The 20,208-nt window shown below is 35.9% G+C and overlaps 1 protein-coding gene across 1 annotated transcript in view; it reads right to left on the bottom strand.

Annotated features, from left to right (window-relative positions):
* The window catches only part of LOC110384346 (polypeptide N-acetylgalactosaminyltransferase 2), a 110,011-nt gene that overhangs the window by 19,870 nt on the left and 69,933 nt on the right, over window positions 1-20,208 (bottom strand). The window contains exons 2-4 of the mRNA XM_021345587.3: window positions 6,666-6,913; window positions 3,312-3,410; window positions 3,018-3,085 (exon numbers count right to left, since the gene is read on the bottom strand). Of these exons, the coding sequence (XP_021201262.2) occupies window positions 3,018-3,085; window positions 3,312-3,410; window positions 6,666-6,913 (415 nt within the window). The remainder of the gene's footprint in view (window positions 1-3,017; window positions 3,086-3,311; window positions 3,411-6,665; window positions 6,914-20,208) is intronic.

Here is a 20,208-nt window from a genome sequence, read left to right as displayed (position 1 = left end):
TTCTATCTTTATTGACTAGTATAAATATATTTCGCCGGTTATTAGCGAAAATATAAACAATCTCTTTAAAATATCTCACTATTAATTCATTAATTATAAGAATACTAGCTTTTGCCCGCGACTTCGTTCGCATGGAATAGACTTCCGGCATATTTTTGGTTTGACCAATAGATGGCGCTATATGTCCGGAATATTTTTTTTTTTAATAAATGCTATCCTATGTCCTTTCTCAAGTTCCAAACTATGTCTGTACCAAATTTCACACAAATCGGTTCAGTAGTTTAGGCGTGAAGAAAAGACAGACAGACAAACAGAGTTACTTTCACATCTATACATATAATAAATCTGTAAAAAAACTGTGTCTGTACATTGAATATATTAAAAAAATAATAATTGGGTGGGGTTTAGAAACAGTAATGGAGCACAAATCCAAAAAAAAAATTCTGTCTGTATGTCTGTATGTCTGTATGTCTGTATGTCTGTATGTCTGTTTGTTTGTACACGCTAATCTTCGGAACTACTGAACCGATTTCAATGATTTTTTCTTTGTTGTGTCAGTATTAAGCCTGGTCAACATATAGGCTATAATTTATCTTCGAAACTTGAAGACCTGATGCAGAACACCAACAGACCAACAAAACTATAAGAGATACAAAAATGGTGCCATGGCAAAGATTGTTTCATATGATGAGCATTTTCAGCTGAGATAATAAATTTGAAGATCTGGAACACCTGATGTGGAACCCCAAGAGCCCAGCTTCTCTATACCATATACAGGTATGACGTTTTAGCAAAAGTTGTTCAATTTGATAAGCACTTTCTATTGACTTATACAAATTGAAGATCTAAAACACCTGATGTGGAACTCCAGGGCCCAGCTAGACTATAGCATATAGAGGTATGACGTTTTAGCAAAAGTTGTTCAATCTGATAAGCACTCTCTGTTGACGTATAAACATCGAAGATCTGGAACACCTGATGTGGAACTTCAAGAGCAATACTACACTTGAAATGTATAGAAATGAATGATATGAAATAGGTATGGTGAATCAAAAAGTAATTAGTCCGTCTTTAGATAACCCTAAAATAATGGACACGTATTTTGTCATTTCTCTCTCACACAAACAAGACAATAACGAAGATATAACACGCTTGAATTTTGTGTTAAGTCACTCCTTAGTACAAATTTTACATACCTAGACGTGGCGTCACGAGCCCCCACTCCGAATTTGTTGCATTATATATATATCATTATTATTTTGTATGTCTCTTCCAGACCTCGGGACTACAGAATTCCGAATTTTCGGGAGGCAAACGTGACGCCGAAGCCAACATGCTGAAGCCCTTTCGAGACAACTTTAATGAAATGGTGACACAAAACCGACGATTATCCCTTTATACACTATAGAAATGAACCCAAGGACAATCCCCGGTGGACGTCGTTAAAAAAAAAAGTCAATCCTCGGTTCTGTGCTATACCATTGCTAACTGTGGATGAATACTACTGGGGCTATTGTGATGGGATGCTAATGGACTAGGAATGGGGAAACTACGGGAACTATGGCACCTGCCGATGACAATGTATTAGATACATGTAAAAGTGGCAGGTGGAGACTAGGAGGGCAACAGGGACATGAGCGGCTGAAGTGTGAGGATAACTCAGCGGATTTCAAACGCAGATTACGCGCTCCCTGTGGGTCACTTACCACGAGGCACCTATCCTCCGAGCAGGGCTACTAACCCTGCTCTAGCGATTCCACTCTGGACGGTCAAGCCAAGCCAGAGGCGTGAGACCTACCCCCGTCATGGTTCGATCCGACCGGCCAGAGATGGGGGACAGTATACTCTCCCTGGAGAATTCAGTATATATTCCTCGCGGGGTCGCTACTCCCCGTCATCAGCCTCAAATGCCCTGCGGTGCTTATATCTCATTATAAGGGTCAATTCCCACTGAAAGAGCAGCGGCCGGCAGCGGCCGGCAGCGGCCGTAATTGCAAGGGATTGAGCGCGAGCGCGGCGGGCCGCGCGGCGCCGCGCGGCGCCGCACCGCGCCGCGCTCTTACATTTTCCGTGCTCTTACGGCCGCTGCCGGCCGCTGCTCTTTCAGTGGGATTATTGTCGTTATTATCTCAAGTGCCTTTGTCCCAATTATGTTAGGGTCGACTTCCAGTCACGATGCAACTGAGTACCAGTGTTTTACAAGGAGCGACTGCCTATCTGACCTCCACAAACCGGTTAACCGCTCAACCCTACGCCCCTTGGTAAAACTGGTCAGATTTACTGGCTTCTGACTACCCATAATGACTGCCAAGAATGTTCAATGACAGCCGGAACCTACAGTTTAACATCCCCTCCAAATAACGGTCATTGGTATCCAAAATGTGTAGATAACGTTGTGGGTTGCATTGTTACATCTATTTTAGTTTATAATGCCTGTGTTCACTATTTACAATGTAACTGTTTGTTGTCTCTTCCCAATAAAATAAAATATCTCAGAAAAAAAAAAAAACATAGAAAGTACATACGAACTTAGAAAAGTTGCATTGGCAGGTACTTGCCAGACCTGGAATCAAAGACGCACGCTCATACTTGAGAGATTGGTTCTCTACCCACTAAACCACCACAACTTCCACTAAGTCATCACGACTTTGTCGTCTCAGTAACATTTAATGTTTTTTTACGTAATAATACGTGTAATATTTTTGCCACACACAACATAAATGCGGACTAATTAGAATCACTACTTTTATCCCTATGGTCACGCCTATTGCGCTTCAGTTCTCAGCGTTTTGTTTAGTCTGCTGTGCTTTTGCCGTTGAAGTACAAAAATTAAATATATGGAACGTTTCTAATGGCTATGCGTATTCCGTTGTTTACAAGTCACTGGCCCTTAAAATTCAATATCAGACGATTCAGATCTTTGATTTTGCTAACCCCGTCGCTGGCATAAGGGACAGGATCCGCGTACGAAGTCGCGGGCAGAAGCTAGTTTATAATATTAGTTAGGATGTACTTACGGTTATCACTGTAGTCGTCGACTAGAATAATTTCTTTGATCAGGTGCTCTGGACTTCTATTTAGAACGCTGAAACAAAAACAAGAAGATAAAATCAAATAAGATACCTAAATTATATTTAGATTTATTTCAACAAAAGTTTCTTACTAACTCATTCAAGTTAAATCAGTTTATTTATATCCAAGATTTTCGACTTAAAACTTTTAACTGTTTTACGGCTTAAGCGATCTTTACCGAATATTGCCGAAGTTTCCCGAAGATTCCCGAGCGTATTATAAGGGTTTGTAACTCTTACCTGACGATGGTTCGAAGTAGTGTGGACCTGGCCTCGTTGTGGAATGTGATGATGATACTCGTTTGTGGCAGGTCATCATCGTATTTCTTTAGCCGACACCTGTGAAAGAGAATTTGATGTTATTGATAAGCCTGTATAGGAATGAGTGTGAGTGCTAACTAATGTAAAATTTTCTCATTCATGATACATTTTGATTGCTCTTCATGTAAAAAATAATGTGACAAGACGACTGTGATGATAAATATAGATACGAATTTTCCTCATAAATAGGTACCTAACAATTTATCAACTGAACCGTATTAAATGAATAGTACACAGATAGCCTAGAGCCTCAGAAAGGCTAAGGGTTCTTTTTTTCCAGGTGCGGAAAGTTATTTCTTCGAGACGCTGATGAAACCGCGGAGAAAAGCTAGTTCCAGCTGAACAAAATGGCTTAAAACTGCGCAAAATTTCAATAATCCAAAATTCCAAAACCATCTATCTCATTATTTCCAAAAAACTCATTACTCAAAACCTTTCATCACCATATTTGCCCACTAATTATCATTAAGATCATTGCAGAATCTTCTCATTTGTAAAGACATTGACCCGCGTGAGGTCACCGTGGTCCAAGGAGGTCATATGCCTACTCTTATTACATATGAGGTTGTGTCTATTGAGGTCACACTTGACACTGCTCTTCTTAAACGTAAGTTCGGAATTTGGGTTAAGAACATCTAATATTGGATTTAGATGTTTGTTTTTGTGACTTGTATTATGTAATTGTTAATTTTTCGAGTTAGTGTGAGATAGCTTAACTAGTTTTTGAGTGAAGAATGCTTGTTTGAAAACTTTGTGTAGGACATCCTGTTGCTAATTGTCGCGATGATTTTGAGTCTATGTCAGTGGGTAAGAATTGGGGCAGTGCAGATTGTTCATTGATCAATACTTAGTGAGACATGAGTAGTTTAGTGTCATTTTATTTTGTAAACATTTTTTTAAGAGATAGATCTAGCTTTTGATAAATCAAAGTGTATACAAAACCACTTTAGCCCCGTGGGACGATATAAGTATTCTTTTCTCGTTTCCCTAGAGATAGGTTTTCTAAGAAAATAATCATACTCAATATCTCGTTATAAATCGATTTGTGTAATTATTGGGAAACACGATTACCTATGTACCTACATCATATTTCCAACAATAGGAATCCATTAAAACGTGAGAAAATATTTTTTACTACGCTCATCTCATGTTTTCTTAGGCGAGTTCTAGAACGGTTCTTAAACTTTAATATGGACATTTTGGCATGAAACAAGTTACAATGCTTAATCAAATGTAATCATTGGAAGGTGAAAGAAAATCGTGGTTGAGGAACATTCGATCATTCATCATCCTTCATCCGATAGTGGACGAGTCTTAGCAGAAGACAAATAAATTCATTAAGCTGATAGGCCTAGGTGTGCGTGGTGGCCTAGTGGGTAAAGGACCAACCTCAAATATGAGGGCGCGGGGTCGATCCCAGGTCAGGCAAGTACCAATGCAACTTTTCTAAGTTTGTATGTACTTTCTAAGTATATCTTAGACACCATTGACTGTGTTTCGGATGGCACGTTAAACTGTAGGTCCCGGCTGTCAGTGAACATCCTTGGCAGGCGTTACGGGTAGTCAGAAGCCAGAAAGTCTGACACCAGTCTAACCAAGGGGTATCGGGTTGCCCGGGTTACTGGGTTGAGGAGGTCAGATAGGCAGTCGCTTCTTGTAAAGCACTGGTACTCAGCTGAATCCGGTTAGACTGGAAGCCGACCCCAACGTGATTGGGAAAAGGCTCGGAGGATGATGATGATGATAGGTTACCTCAAGTAGTGGGGAACAAACGAACGTATGAAGATTTATATCTTCATAACATGATGTTCTTTTCTTAAGCTACATTATCCAAGGACACAGGTCTCAATAGCCATCCTCTACACAAAAACTTCGCATCAATCAAACTATTTCGACGTCATTCACGGAGAAGGAAAACTATGATCTAGCGAAAATAGGAGGGTATAACATGATTTATTCTCTCATAGAATTTATTGGGTCAACATCAGAAAGGCTGACCCCTTTTCGTGAGAGAACACGCTAAGACTATCCCCACACTGGAGACTAAACAGTCGGTCGACAATAATTGATCCAATGGATGTCAACAATTATTTTTGAAGATAATCTTGATTTCAATAAACATTTTCAGTCGGTCTGACAGCATTTTTTGAATGGGAAAACATCAAATGACCCTTCCCGCTATGATGGTTAGCAACGTGAGGTGTGTCAGACTCTTACTGACTAAAACCCATCATGTTCCTACTGATCTTTTATGTACCAGGGCCGCGGTTACTCTTTCGAACAATCCCGCAGCCCACCGGGTGAATACCTGATCTTTGTTCTGTGCGTACTTCCATTCCAGTGCGTTTTACCATTTATTCTCACATTGATTTATGAGCCCAAACAAACTATCGGCCGACTAAAAGTTTACAGTGTGTGAGAGCTCTAAGCTGAACTCGGTTCTTATGCAAATATCAATGACGGTGATTAAGTGGCTTCGGAAGCCTGAAAAATGTCTGATGGCTGGTTTCAATGCGCGGTTGGATCTTGGGTCTTTATGTGATGGATGTATACTATGTACTTTATAGTTGAAGATCTTTAGATATACCTAATCTAGCTGTTTGATGGTTTCATCCGCATCCTGAGGTGAATACTTTTTTACACCAGGATAAAGTCTAGTGTTACTGGGGGTGCAATTATTTCTGTAATAATTTGCATCATTTCAATCAGCTGATCTTTTTATACATTAAATTGGTTAGTATGATAGTGAATAACGGTTATTTTTGTTAGAAATAAGTTAAGCCTAGTCTAGAGCAGTCATTATCTTTCAAGGTCGAAGCTACGCATTGTTGTTGTGATTTGCGGTTTTATTAATGCCTGTTCTTAATTCATGGTATTAATGAACTGCTACTTCCAGTAATAATATTCTACAAACATCTTATTAGCCGACCACAGCAGTGCTAACGTAGAATTATAATAATGTTTTATTGCGGAGCATCTTTTAATTTGTGTATCATTATCAGAACTACTTACATTTTTGCCAAGCTAAGACTCTCATAGAAGAAGAAGCTAGAGTGCTGAATGCTTCCAGATAAATCGGGGGAACCCGTATATAGATAAAGTATATCCTACATCATGACACCCGAGGCTCAAGTAGCACCCCAACAGTAAAATATTTTTTCTAATCAGTTCAATAGTTTTGGATCCCTTACGATACACACTATTCTTTTCCCTTATACTTTTAATTAAGAAATCTTTCAGTTAAGAAATTTATATAAAATCTGTTGAACTCACATAGCGTTCCTCGTATCAGGTACAGGTCGATTACTGGGCAGGTTATCCGAAGCGGCCTGGTTGAACCTGTTCCTCACATAAGGGTCTGAGTCCTTAGACCCTCCGGCTACGTAACCAGCCTCGTCGAAGTACGCCCGGCCCGTGGTACCAGTGTGCCCTGTGAAGACCTCTTCAGGAGATGCTGGACTGCTTTCTGGTTCCTCGATGTCTGAGTGCTGCTTTATAAGGCGGAGGGCTATGTTTTCTTCCTGTAACAAGAAGACGTGTAGTTTAGTTTGTGGACTATGAGACGGTGGAAGGAAAAACAAAAGATGGTTTAGAAGTTGATTTGCCTTATGTATGGGTCATCAAAAACTTTGGTGTAAAGGGGTATCGGGTTGCCCGGGGAACTGGGTTGAGGAGGTCAGATAGGCAGTCTCTTCTTGTAAAGCACTGGTACTCAGCTGAATCCGGTTAGACTGGAAGCCTACCCCAACATGATTGGGAAAAAGGCTCGGAGGATGGATCAAAAACTTTGGTGTACTTTTGAAATGTAAAAAGTTTTTTAGGTTCAAATTAGCATTATGGTCGAGTTATGTTCGGGTAAAATGTTTACATATTTATCTTAGAAATATAGTCTTAACTTAAACTATGTCATGATTGCATACAACATGTTGCATACTTTACTCAAATATTTCTACGAAGTAAACTAATGGACGAATCACGAAAACAGTACACACAAAAACACTGCCTTTACTTCGAAATTACTTGAACTAATTATGACGTCAACTAAACACAATACAACTCAATCTTGTAACAACGCACGACTAACATTCAAACATGGGCATTCATACATAAAGGATATGTTCATACAATATGGACTAGCTTAGGTACTAAATAACCCTACATTATATCCCCAACATGAACAAAACATACTCTCTTACACAATTTGTGTACTCTTTGTAAGTACACCAAGGTATATGAACTACTGGATGAGCCGCTGAGAATATTATTACTAATAATTAATGCGATAAGTACGCTTTTATGGTAGTGCAAAGATTTAGCTGGAATTCTTCAGTTTGCTTCTAGATATGGCTTGTTTTAATAAGGTGTTATTTGAACGATGATATGGGAGATTAAGACCCATACTAAGAGCTGAATGAGGACTGAGTCAGACTTTATACAGCTCTATTATTTCATTTATTTATATATGCCGCGGCTTCAACCGTTTTCAGAGGGATTCACTGCTTGTATTAAAAGTAATCTGTCATAGTGCTGGTTATATGCTGCCTTGTAACCAATTGTAAGCCGTATTAGTTCAAGCATTCATGTTGTTGTTGTAGTGTAACTAGTACGACTTTCTTTTATAAAATTCTTTCTAGTTATGGATTTAGTTAGTGACCTATAAAAAGACATACATTTTCGTATCTGACACAGATACATACACAAATTTTCTATAGCATATCTAGTTTGTTAAACTAAGACGTCTTTGGCGCGCCAACTTAATATTTAATTCATGGCAGCCGACCCGCTTTACGCATTCCTAACTAAAAGATCTTTTAAAGCTTCGTTTAATAGTAATGGCACTCGCTAAGCCTTGATTATGTATTCTAGAAAACTATTCCTTGTAAGTACTGAGTATAAGCTCAATTAATTATGAATGAATCACACTAAAATTACTTATACAGAGGTTTGTGAGTGTGCATGCTTGTCGCTCCTGAAAACAGCTGAACGGATTTTGAGGAAAATTTATAGTTATGTATACCAAATTGGTAACTCTTTATCCGAGTAGTTACGGGAAATTATAAAACGGGGGCGAAAGTTATTAAGAAATATGACAAAAATTCTAACACTATACATGCGTTCCACGGGTGTTCAGCTTCTTATGCCTACTCGTAACATAGTTCAGATACAAACTTCGTATACCTATTTATATTTGAGTGTTTCTTCTTCTATATTAGATAAACTAAGAATATTTCATAAACAACTCTAATAGCACCTCTTTTCTTACAATATAATATTGTGTAACTGCTTTACAATCTTTTTGCAAGGTAATCGATTTATTTGTACAATCATTATTTAATATAATTATAACGCAAACCACATTTGCAATATCTATCGTAATAAGAAATAATATCAATATGACGTAAAAACCAAACGACGTGACCTTGAAAAGACGTATCACCGAAAATCGTTTCTCTCAACCTTGACACGACGTTTTTCTAACACACTTTAGTATATCATTATAACATCTATATGGTAATCTGTAAACTGGTTTAAGGCATCTTTTGTAACATAATTAAGTATTTATTGCCTCATGGGAAAAACAGAAAACTTGATGTTGGATAATAGTTTTCTTTTATATACAGAAAATAATCGCGTAAATGAAGTAAACAATGCAATCGGATGTTTTTATTAAATCGAATGATTCAGTCCCGCTTTGCAAGAGCATTAATTAAGTTAGGAAATCTCAATCTCTCTCAAATGTGTGCGATTAAAGTTTCATGAAAATTCGCTGTATATGTTTCCAATAATTAAACGTACAGCTTAACTGCCTTATCCAATTTCGAGGGCTTATAATATAATTCGTAGTTTTTTACTTTAGAAATGTATAAGTCACCATTTTGTTCTAAAATGATCAGTAGCATCAGCTTCGTCATATTTTCCAATTATTATTATTCAAATCTTCATCAAATACTTGGCACCTAAGTCCTACAGGTATATTATGGTACATCTTTTAATCAAGGTGGTAAGTACATGCGACCTATAAGGTCAGAATTTTATGTTTCTCGCACATTCCTGACGCCCATAAACGTAGCAATTCCGACAAGATTTCCTAGAAAGTTTATTTAGTCATTGATGGTCGTAACCGGGTGCTTAAGTTTCCTTATATTCCTTAGTTCCTTATATAGTTTTAAGCTTCCACGTTAATGTCGGTCCTGCGCCTGATCTCTCTCCGGTCGTGTCGGATTGCCGCCCCATCGGGCTATGAGAGTGAAGGAATAGTGAGTGCACCTGTGTCTGAGCAAATGCTCGTGCACTATAATATGTCCTGCGCAGCTGGCTGATTTCCTTATATGAGAACAGCTACCGTGGTCGAAATCGGCCTTTAAGCTTTTAGATAATTATTGCTCAGAGAGTTTGGGTTTAATCGTTATTTAACAAGCAAGGGAATATTGTTTGTGTTATTATTGTCATAATTGGAAGAAAATGGCTGTGTAGGTGTCATTAGGTTAATTAGGAAGCTACTGGATCGTTAGACATATCGATGCTACTCTTTCCAGTAGGTAGATACATTATTTGTTTGTTACGCTTTCTCGCTGAAATGATTGAACAGATTGAGATTAAATTAGGAGACGGTTATGCGCTTCTTATGACAGGGATACGATTTGACAGGGTTAATTAGATCGTTTTTAATAACAAGCCTTTCATATAATTAGGTTGATGATAAAGCTTTCCCACTTAAAATTCCTAAAATAAGCAGACGTCATTCAAAATTAAAATACAATAGGAAACAATATTGCGAACTAAAATAAACGGTAGCGCATTAACAAAGTGAAATATCGTTGTTTACTGTCAGTTGATTCAATTCACAGTTTATTTGATTTATAGTCTAGAGCCTAATTCATCTGTCTTAGCGTCTCTAATAATAAATGATTTATGTATTATTTAAAACGTTTTGAACACGCTAACTCATTATGAAGTTTATGCTTTGGATTTTGTGTTGATCTGTTTCTGTGGATGCGAAATAATGGTGTGCGTGTGTTTGGAATATTTTTTATTAGAAATAGGCGTATTTTTTACAAGAATTATTTATTGGATAGGAGATTTACATAATCTAAACGGCTATGGAGATATATTAATAAACTTGTAATCCATTATTAAAACAACACCACTTTTCATCGACGATTCCACGAAAGTCCAGCTATAAATAGGTACCTACATTTAAAACTACTGACCCCATCTATTATTTAGTAAATATTATAGGTAGTCAAAAGCCAAAGAAAGGATTAAGTCAACTTTTTATCCACTTACGGGAAATATTTATAATATAATTACGGGAACGCGGGTGATACCGCGGGGAACCTCTAGTTAATAAACCAAGCTTGATCACTCTCGGATTAAATCGGTGTTAATTGCCGTTAGTAATTAAAACATAATCATAGCTGTCATTGTCAAAATTACGGCTACTACTAATGAGTGGGTGGAAAAAAGAAATATGTGATTGAAGATTGTACAGTTGACGCACTTTTTTGTAAATGAATTACATAATATTTCCTGCTCTTGACATTGAAGTATTTATTTGCGGATTATAGTTGCTTGTACTCTTTTCACTTTTTGTATAATACTTATACTATCTAAGTTTTCATTCGGTATATAACATAAACTCGTCACTCCTCCTTTTCCAGTATGTTTGGGCTAAAATTAAAGAAGCCATGTGCCAAGCTACTTGAATATATTTTGACTCTCAATAGGCTTTTGATCTCAGTGCACAAAAAATCAAAATTACAAATAATCTCAAAAGTATTCACAAAAATAACAAACATTCACTAACATTATGTTTCCCATTATTTGAAAGTTAACACAATCCAAACTCCATAGTCCACAACTATCATTAGATATTATCGACTAAAACCTATTCATTCTCGATTTATCAGTTACATCACTACTTTATAAAAAAAAGAAAACAAATCGTCTCGAGCTTGTCACGGTCTCTTTAGCCAAACTAACGACGACGGCTAGGCACTTAGTTAAGTGCCTATACAAAGGCAGAATATGGTACTTTTGACGTAGATACAAAAAAATTGGTTGCTATTGTGTTTTTGATTTAGAGTACTATGTGTAGATAGTAGTTGGTAAGTGGTTCGTTTACAAGATTAGCTAGGTAAACAAAATCGAACACATAGCATGTTACTGATTTATAAAATATTTCGATTAACAGTGTTTCGTACAGAAAGGACTATACTGAGATTTTCCTGTCCGTTTGTCCGTGCCTCTGTCACTAGGCCGTATTTCATGAACCGTGTTAGTTAGGCAGTTGTCTAAGATGGTTTTTTCAAAAAGAAATCAAATGCTCCATTATTGTTCAGAGTTTAGTTAACCCTATTGTTTTTGGCTGCATACAAATCTGGATATCAGTTGGATGTTCAGAATTTTAACAGTGAAAAGGTCAACAAGTGATTAGGATATTATCTTTAACAGAATTCAATATTTGAAACCATTTCCTTATTTGGAATTCATGAGTATCTACTCAGTGAGTAGTCAAATGCCATTAATTTTACATGTTACGAGACCAACGAGGCATATGCAATAGTTGTTATCTGCTCATAGTTTTAAAAGCAACATTTTTGTTATCATACAATCTATCACATAAGACAGAATGAGTTCACTTTTGACACTACATACCTATTGTGAAAGTAATAAGGTTCACTGGTACACTATGTACTTATAAACTATATTTGTCACTTTGTACCAAGAGTGTGACAGCTATAGGCATTTGTTTTTGTATTAGCTATGGTTGGATTGTTAAGTGGATTAACGTTACTTTTTTGGGTTATTTTATCTTAATTTGAAATTGATATGCCGTAGAAAAGGGCACATTATTTCTAATGGCGTTTTTCGAGCATGCGGTAAACGTTTATCGTTGCTTATGCATATGCCTATTAGTCTATACTTAATTCTAAGGAGTCTGTTTGATTGCGATGCACTCTATTGATTTTGATAAATTCTTTCAGTGTAAGATAGCTATTGTTAGTCCAGTTTTAGGCAAAGTTTTATCCAGGTGTGCGGAGTGCTTCCCACGGGAGGCAGTTGAATTCACTGGCAAATACTAGCTGGTGTTATAGTTAGCAATGGTTTTGAAAATACTCGTTGACGGTTATTAGACATGTGAACCAGTTGCTTGAAAAAAGTCATATTCCTCATTTTACCAATTGCTTCTCAAAGACTAGATCAAATAATAATTCAATAAATTAATTCCCTCTATTTCAATCATCCAAAGTCTCCACACGTTATGTCTTATGTTAGAACATTTTACTAGTGACAAGCTTCCTTAGGATGTTATGTTAGGGATTTATACTCCGATAGCAACACGAGTGTAGGTTATCTCGCAAACATCGCTTGAAACTGTATGTTACTAAGTGAAAGAGGATGTCGTTAAAATACCACATTCATTGATATTATAGACGTTCATTGATAACTTAGATACGTATACTTTGATAAAATATAATAAATAAGTCTCTGAAAAGCCCCATTTAGTTAACTCAAGGTATTTGACAACTGATAAGATTATGAATCAGGCATTCATAAAATACTTTTTTTTTCTTCAAGTAAGTAGGTATGGCTGTATCATTTTTATTGATCATCAAAATTGATAATATAATTGAAATCCAAAATGATCTTCTGCATTGCTATATTACTTACATTGAGAAAGATCATTAGCTATTTCACTGCTAGCATTTTAACACTAACTAGAAATTACCATTACATCGAAAACAGGAAACCAGCCTTCACAGATTCAAATTCTAATCCAACTTATCTAAATACCTAATAAAATAACATCCTGCAATAAAATCTATCGACGCACAATTTCCACATTCAAACCATTTTCCGGCCGCTTCGTTAAATGCCATTGATTTTACATAGTTTTCCATAATTCCTGTTTTCTCGCAGATAAGACTAGCTGGTTTATTATGGCAGGCTTTCTACTGGTGGGTAGATTAGCAGGCAAATCGAGTACTTAGTGAAAGTGGTGGCGGTGTTAAAATCAGCTTGAATGAAAAAGTTGGCAATGTTTTTTTATTATTGTTTAAAAATAGGGTGGGAGGTAAACATAGTTTTATGAATTTAAGAAAAATCTTTTCAAAATCGAAACGGTCTTACAATGGGGTTCTATCTGTCAAAGGTCTTACAATGGGTCAATAGCGAATGCTGGATCTAAATATGAATGGAGACCAATCTATACGGGTGATGGCTGAGAAAAAATATCGGATAGTTTTAGTAAGACAATAAATAGATAATACTGACTAAAGGAAACTTGCAGTAAATATTGCATAAAATAGAGTGAAACTTCTTCACCTATCTACTTGGAAAATAAATAAGAATGAAGTAAGAATATAGAAAATATTCATAAGTTTCTCAGCTGCTTTGCAGTTTGTAGCCTGCAGCAATTTGCCTTGTGAAACTATAATGTATTTCTCTCCTGGGTTTGTCGGCACCTGGAGTGGGATCGATGAGAAGGTGGCAAAACAAGACACATTCATTTTTTAAACTTGGGTATTTCAGTATCGTGGTAGCAGTATTTGAGAATATCGGGATGAGTGGGTATTTCACTGTTGGTCAGTTCTTGGATGTTACCTTCATACGTTGATCTTGATGTTTTTAGCTAAATAAAGCAAAACATAACTTTTGAAGGTAAATAAACATAACCTTCTAGGGGACAGTTAAAGCAGTGTTTACTTTTCAATTTGTTTTTAAACTTAGAGGTATGAAACTGTAGTTGGTAGGTGATAGATTCAATTCCCTGTAGCGGCTAAAAAAGTCCTATACACTGCATGTGTGACGATGAGATGATCATGATGACATGGCAGAACACAAAAATAACAGTGTATTCCTAATACTTACATCAGTTATGAGACTACTAACATTCCAACAACATACATAGAATACACATGTACACTACCGTGCAATTTAAATACAATCACTCACCAAGAAGGTACCGCTCTCACAGAAAACCCGTGTTTTCCAACAATGTACGACAGTTAGGAAGCGTACACTGCAGTGCAGTGAAAAGTACAAGTGTAACACTGGAGTAATGTTTGTGTTGTGTTGCGCTCCGCAGGGCATGACCGACGCGGTGAGTTTGACAGGGTGCTAACTTAGGGCTGCTCTTGTCACTTGAGAGTTGCTATTGAGGTAATAAAAAATATGTAGATGAAAGCTGTGACGATTGAAAGTGTCCTAAATTATAATTAAGGAAGAATTTGTAACGATATGTTATAGTCATGTATAGTTTTCTGGCGTTATTTAAATATTTGTTGCTAGAAGCGTCTTTAGCCACTTCGCTGGCCTTTTGACCTACCTCAACATCCTACTTCTGTTTAAAGCGTTAGCCAACAAAGTAATGCGCCATAATTATTTTATCTCCATCTTAACTGTTATAACTTTGACCGAGATGTAGAGAAATCGTTTACAAAATAGTAACAATCACCTAACACTGTTCAGTAAAAAATGTTAATGGCTCGATTAAATTATATAAATTCGGGGTCTTAAAAACACATTGCGTAGAAAATTTCAACATGTTTGTCAGCCCTAAAAAGCAACAAACACGCCGTTAGGTAAACTGTGAAATGTTTACCATAAATGTGTGGCTTTGAGTGTACGGAACATATGATTTATATGTCTATAATTGTGGTGCAATTATTTTGTCCGCGAGTGTTCCGGTTCTAAGTTGACAATGTTACGATCTTGGTGATAAGGCAAGTGAAGTACTTTGTAAATAAAATATTTTCCTTTTAGATATACATCTGGACGCGGTATTTTATTATACTAAGGCATGTGTATACTAGGGTTTATCCACCTCTCTGAATGTTGTTGATATACTAATTTAAGGTCTTCTTTGTCTATGGATCGTGAACAAATCTTCATACACTAAAAAAACGAGAAAAGACTTTTACTCAAGAATTCATACATTTTGTATCAGGATTTATAACGTCAATAGAACATTTATTTATACCTTTTTCTTTGGAACTACTTGACTAATTTGAGAATTCATTTTTCTTACATATATAATATGTACATTATTCTTGATAGGTTTAGGTTTTATTGCAAATCATACATACGTTCCTATAGGCAGAAGTTAGTAGTTACATAAAATGTACTATGAGTATGAAATGAAATGGTTTCTTTGTATGCAGTTTAGTTCAAGCAAGTGCGCGGTTCCTCATTCATAAGTAATGCGAAGATTATACCGTAGAGCTACTGAATTATAGATGTGCACTTTAAGGTCAGTGACCTATTAAACGGTTAGATTGCATTGAATGATGGAATGATTTCTGTACTTTTGATATTTTTTTTCATCGAATTTGAGGTTGTTATTATTTTTATAGTTTTGAAGCATGATTATTTTATCGTATGATAATAAATACATTATTAAATCCATGTAGGTAGGTAATCAAGATACCAGTTTAGTTTTGAAAACCATTCTATATTATTTCAGAATTAGCCAAAATATTAATTAATTAGTCAAAATAGACATAAAAGTAGTGGTCAAATAACAAAAATTCCCGGAAAGCTGAATTTTGGTGGCAGGCTTGGGTTTATCATAATAATTTAAAAATTAAAAGTCCCCATTGATCCCATGTGTGCGTCAAAAGTTATTCGAGATTAAATGTCAAAATTTTAGGTCTTTTGTCTCCGTCAAAATTCAGCTTTCCGGGAATTTTTGTTATTTCAAATGTCTATTTCGACCGGGCTAAATAGCTAAGCGGAAGAACCCTGTATCCCTGATAGCTCAATCAGGGAAATATTTTAAAAAAGCTTTATTCCAACATGATTTTGTTCGTACATCGTAAGTATGATTTAAATGAAACATTTCCCTACAAAAGAGTGATTAAGTTACATTAACGTGAAAAGACCGTTTACGTGTATTTAAATGACAATGGATTTTCCCTATACCTATGAGAATAATCTAATGTGACATAATGACATAATCGAAATCGTGAATGGCGTATCGAATGAGGTGTTACAATAAACATTATTGATTTCGAGCTGCCACAGACTTCAAACTTTTAGTCGGCCGATAGTTTGGGCTCATAAACCTGTATGAAAATGAATTGTATTGTAGGACGCATATTACAAATATCAGGTATTTATTCAGTATCTGACCTACTGAAAACTTTCTTTGGGATTAAGTTTTTCTTTAAATAAGATTCCAAGATTCTTTTACATACATAGTTAGTTACAAGTGAAGCTAATATAAGAGAGTTAAAATCGGGTCAACTATCAGCCAACTGTTTAGTCTTCAGTATACACATACTCTTAATTAAAAACACATAATGAATACATGAATCATTAAGGTTATGTGTTATCCGTGCAGTAATATAAAATTAATTTTATTATTGAGCTTTGATAAGTTATCGGTAGTTTTGTAATGAAACCGTGTAATTAATAATGCAGTAAGTGTATGGTTTTGTGGTCGTTTGTGCTGTGGTTATGATGGTTTTGATTATCGGCTTATTATATTAATTTTATGGGTTAAGCTACTAGATAGATAGATAGAATAATGTGTGCCCTAATTTATGAATAGGCATATTACCTATGAAAAATTTAAATAGGCATGTGATGTGAAGGAATGAGGATCCTGTTGTGAGGAAGGTCTTGAGACAAAATAGGTATATGATAAAAAGACTATTTAGCTGGAATGGAACTTATGATATGATGTCAGAGAGAGAAGTAATATGGAAGAAGGAGACATGACCACGAATAAAATTGGGATAAGCGAAGGTCAATGATAATGATGAAAATACAAATATGAACAAAGTAGGGACCTATGTACGCTTATAATTTACGTCACCTTATCAGCGTGGATAATCGCTTTTACGTGGAAAATAATTAATTTCTTTTAACAAAACTCCACCTTTTCCTCGTAATATTCCATTGAAAATTTTGCTACCATCACTTAGTTGTCTGGGTATTTACAAATATTTTCATTAAATAATTCTATAAAACGTTTACCGTATGTCCTTGCCAATCTCATTGAAATACTATTTGCGGTTGCTGAAATATGGCGTATGTAATTTATTTTCGATAGTAAATTACTTAACCACTATTAATAGGTCAATTAAACCAATATTAATTTGCCAATTACGTAGTATGATAAAGAGCTCGTGGCTACATATCAGTATAACTGATTGAGTGGTCTGGATAGGTTTCCATCTTTGTTGTAGCAAAATACTTCAAGATCAACTTGACTTCAGTCGTAACAGACAGTAGTTTACTTACATGAATCGACTGCCTTACTGACCTCAACCGCGTTACCCGGGAAACCTTATAACTCTTTGCAAGACTGGTTGTCAGACCTTCTGACTACTCTAACCGACTACCAAAGATCAAGATAAAATGATAGTCGGGGCCTACCAATTTATCGTTCCTTACGAAACACCGAAACCGGCCACCGAAACGCCAAGCTTTGCTTAACCTAATGCTCTATCGACATAGCCGGAGGAACTATGCTGAGAGTTGACATATGACGGAAATCCCGTCACATAATATTCAATACACAGACAAAAATATAACGCCCTGTGTCAGCAATATTTCCCACAACATTGGTTTTGGCTAACAACTCTATTCAACAACGTCCCTATCATATGTCAACTCTCAGCATAGTTCCTTGTTCCTTCGAGAGTTAATTAAAGAACAAGAGGAATCTTGTTCCTCCTTCTCGGGGGAACTGTCCGTTAATTGGATGAGGAAAATAAATATGTCTGCAAGAATGCGGCGGTCTTGTGTGATGTGATTGAGTTTCAGATAGTAATGCAGTGTTGTTTTGGCAGTTATTTTTGTTTAATAATTGACATAAATAATATATAGGCTCATATAGAAAGTACTACTCGTATTTGTATTCATGTAAATTAGCTTAGCAAGCATACTATACATACAGATAACAAGAACATTCTAGTATTTTTGAGGGAAGGTCTGAAAGAGTTACCGTGGACCTTGAACACGAAGGGATCATGGGTGGGTTTGATACTTAAAGTCTAATATACTTACTCTACTTAGCGAATATGACCTAAAACCGGGTTGTGTGAACCTGTCCTATAAAAAAAGGTTTAGAAAGGAACAAATGCCTAGTACCTAATCAATGTGGTACACAAAGTAAACGGATTTCACTTTCATTGGACATTCCAATGTGCGATCATGAATAACCATCCTGTAGGTAATGCTATCAGGAAAATCCAATTACAAATCACCTTGTGAACCAAACGTTAAGAGGCAGAGCGAATTCAATTTTAGTGTCCGCTTAGATGTAAGTGTTACCAGAGTACAGCTTTGAGGTCGATTGCCCTGGTTTCAGATACATATGTTTAAATGTATCCTGCCAGTCTTTTCAGTGGGATGCTTTAAAATCCGGAATGAAAAGGGATACATTGTACACGCATTTATTCTAGTGACACAAATATTTCTATACGCTTTTGTTCTTATTATGCCACACCAGCGTGATTTATAAATGAAGATGGGTCTATTCCATTTCTTGTATTGCTTCATGTTTCAATGTATAACTAGTTCCTTCCTGCTTTTATCCCCGATCCCCATTTATTTACGGAAAACTCATTAGACACCTGGATATTTACGCATTCCCTTTTTGCCAGGTTTGAATTTGATGTTGTTATTAAGTAATAACAACATCAAATTCCAAACAAACCAAACAAATTATATTACAAGATATTTAACGAAGTTACAAAGTATCTACCTAAGTAGGTAGATACTTTGTAACTTCGTAAAATATAATTTTCAAATTCAAAACTACATTACAAAAGATTTTAGATTTTTTTATATTGTATTATCCAGAAAACCTATTACTGCATTGACCACAACTCTGCTTTACTCATAATAACCGGATCTGTTTGCCGCGAATGGCGCAAATACTCGCTGTAAAAGACGGCACATTACCTATTGCAAAAAATGAGATTTTCCAAATTCCCCAAAATGAAAAAATTCTACTACTACAATGAGCACAACTCTGCTTTACTCATAATAACCGGATCTGTGTGGCGCGATGTCGCAACTACCAGCAGTCAAGGACGCGCGCTGACCGCGGCTCGCTTTCACTATCACGCACTCGCTGTAATTGGATTACTGTTGAAGAATGTACGAAGATGGTGTAGTATAGATTTGTTTAAAATACAGGTGAGGTTTTGAGATGATTGGCTTTGAAGGCCGTTCGGAAAAATAAATTACATTTTCTATATTTTTTATCTTGATAATTGTTTTTAGACGCAAGTTTAATCACCAGCTAAGTGTTATCTAAATTCAGTATATCAATTAACTTTTATTCTCACTGTCTATTATTCCGACCGAGAACTCTACGTCTATAAACATAACAGTCAAAAATAAGTTTACATACCTATACCTATAAAAGGTGAGGTTTTCATTAATAAAATAATTTACAGTAAGTATAACTTGGGGTTTACGAGTAAAATTTTCAATTTTCCTACGATGTGACCCGTGAAAAATGAAAATAACCGTACTAATTGCTAAAGTTGGGTTTATGTGGAAAACAGGGTCACGTCCCATAATATTTTACATTCATTGCAAAGTTGTTATAGTCTAAGGTTTTCATAACAAATATAGTTTTTAGTATCTATGTTATTTTGGGATCTGGAGGATCAACAGAATAGAATCTGGTGAAAATGTCTTCAATATTCTCTGATGAAGCCTACTTAAGATCTTTGCTAATAATATCCGAATACAGCCATTGAGAATGAAATTCAAAATTATTGAAATCAGTCTAAAATTACTGCTATGAATAATTTTAATTCTAATGATTCAAAACGTGAATTTTAAT

The sequence above is a fragment of the Helicoverpa armigera genome, chromosome 13, assembly GCF_030705265.1.
Source record: "Helicoverpa armigera isolate CAAS_96S chromosome 13, ASM3070526v1, whole genome shotgun sequence".
Taxonomy (NCBI): domain Eukaryota; kingdom Metazoa; phylum Arthropoda; class Insecta; order Lepidoptera; family Noctuidae; genus Helicoverpa; species Helicoverpa armigera.
Note: the sequence above shows the minus strand (reverse complement) of the source record. Positions and strands in the feature narration are given on the sequence as shown.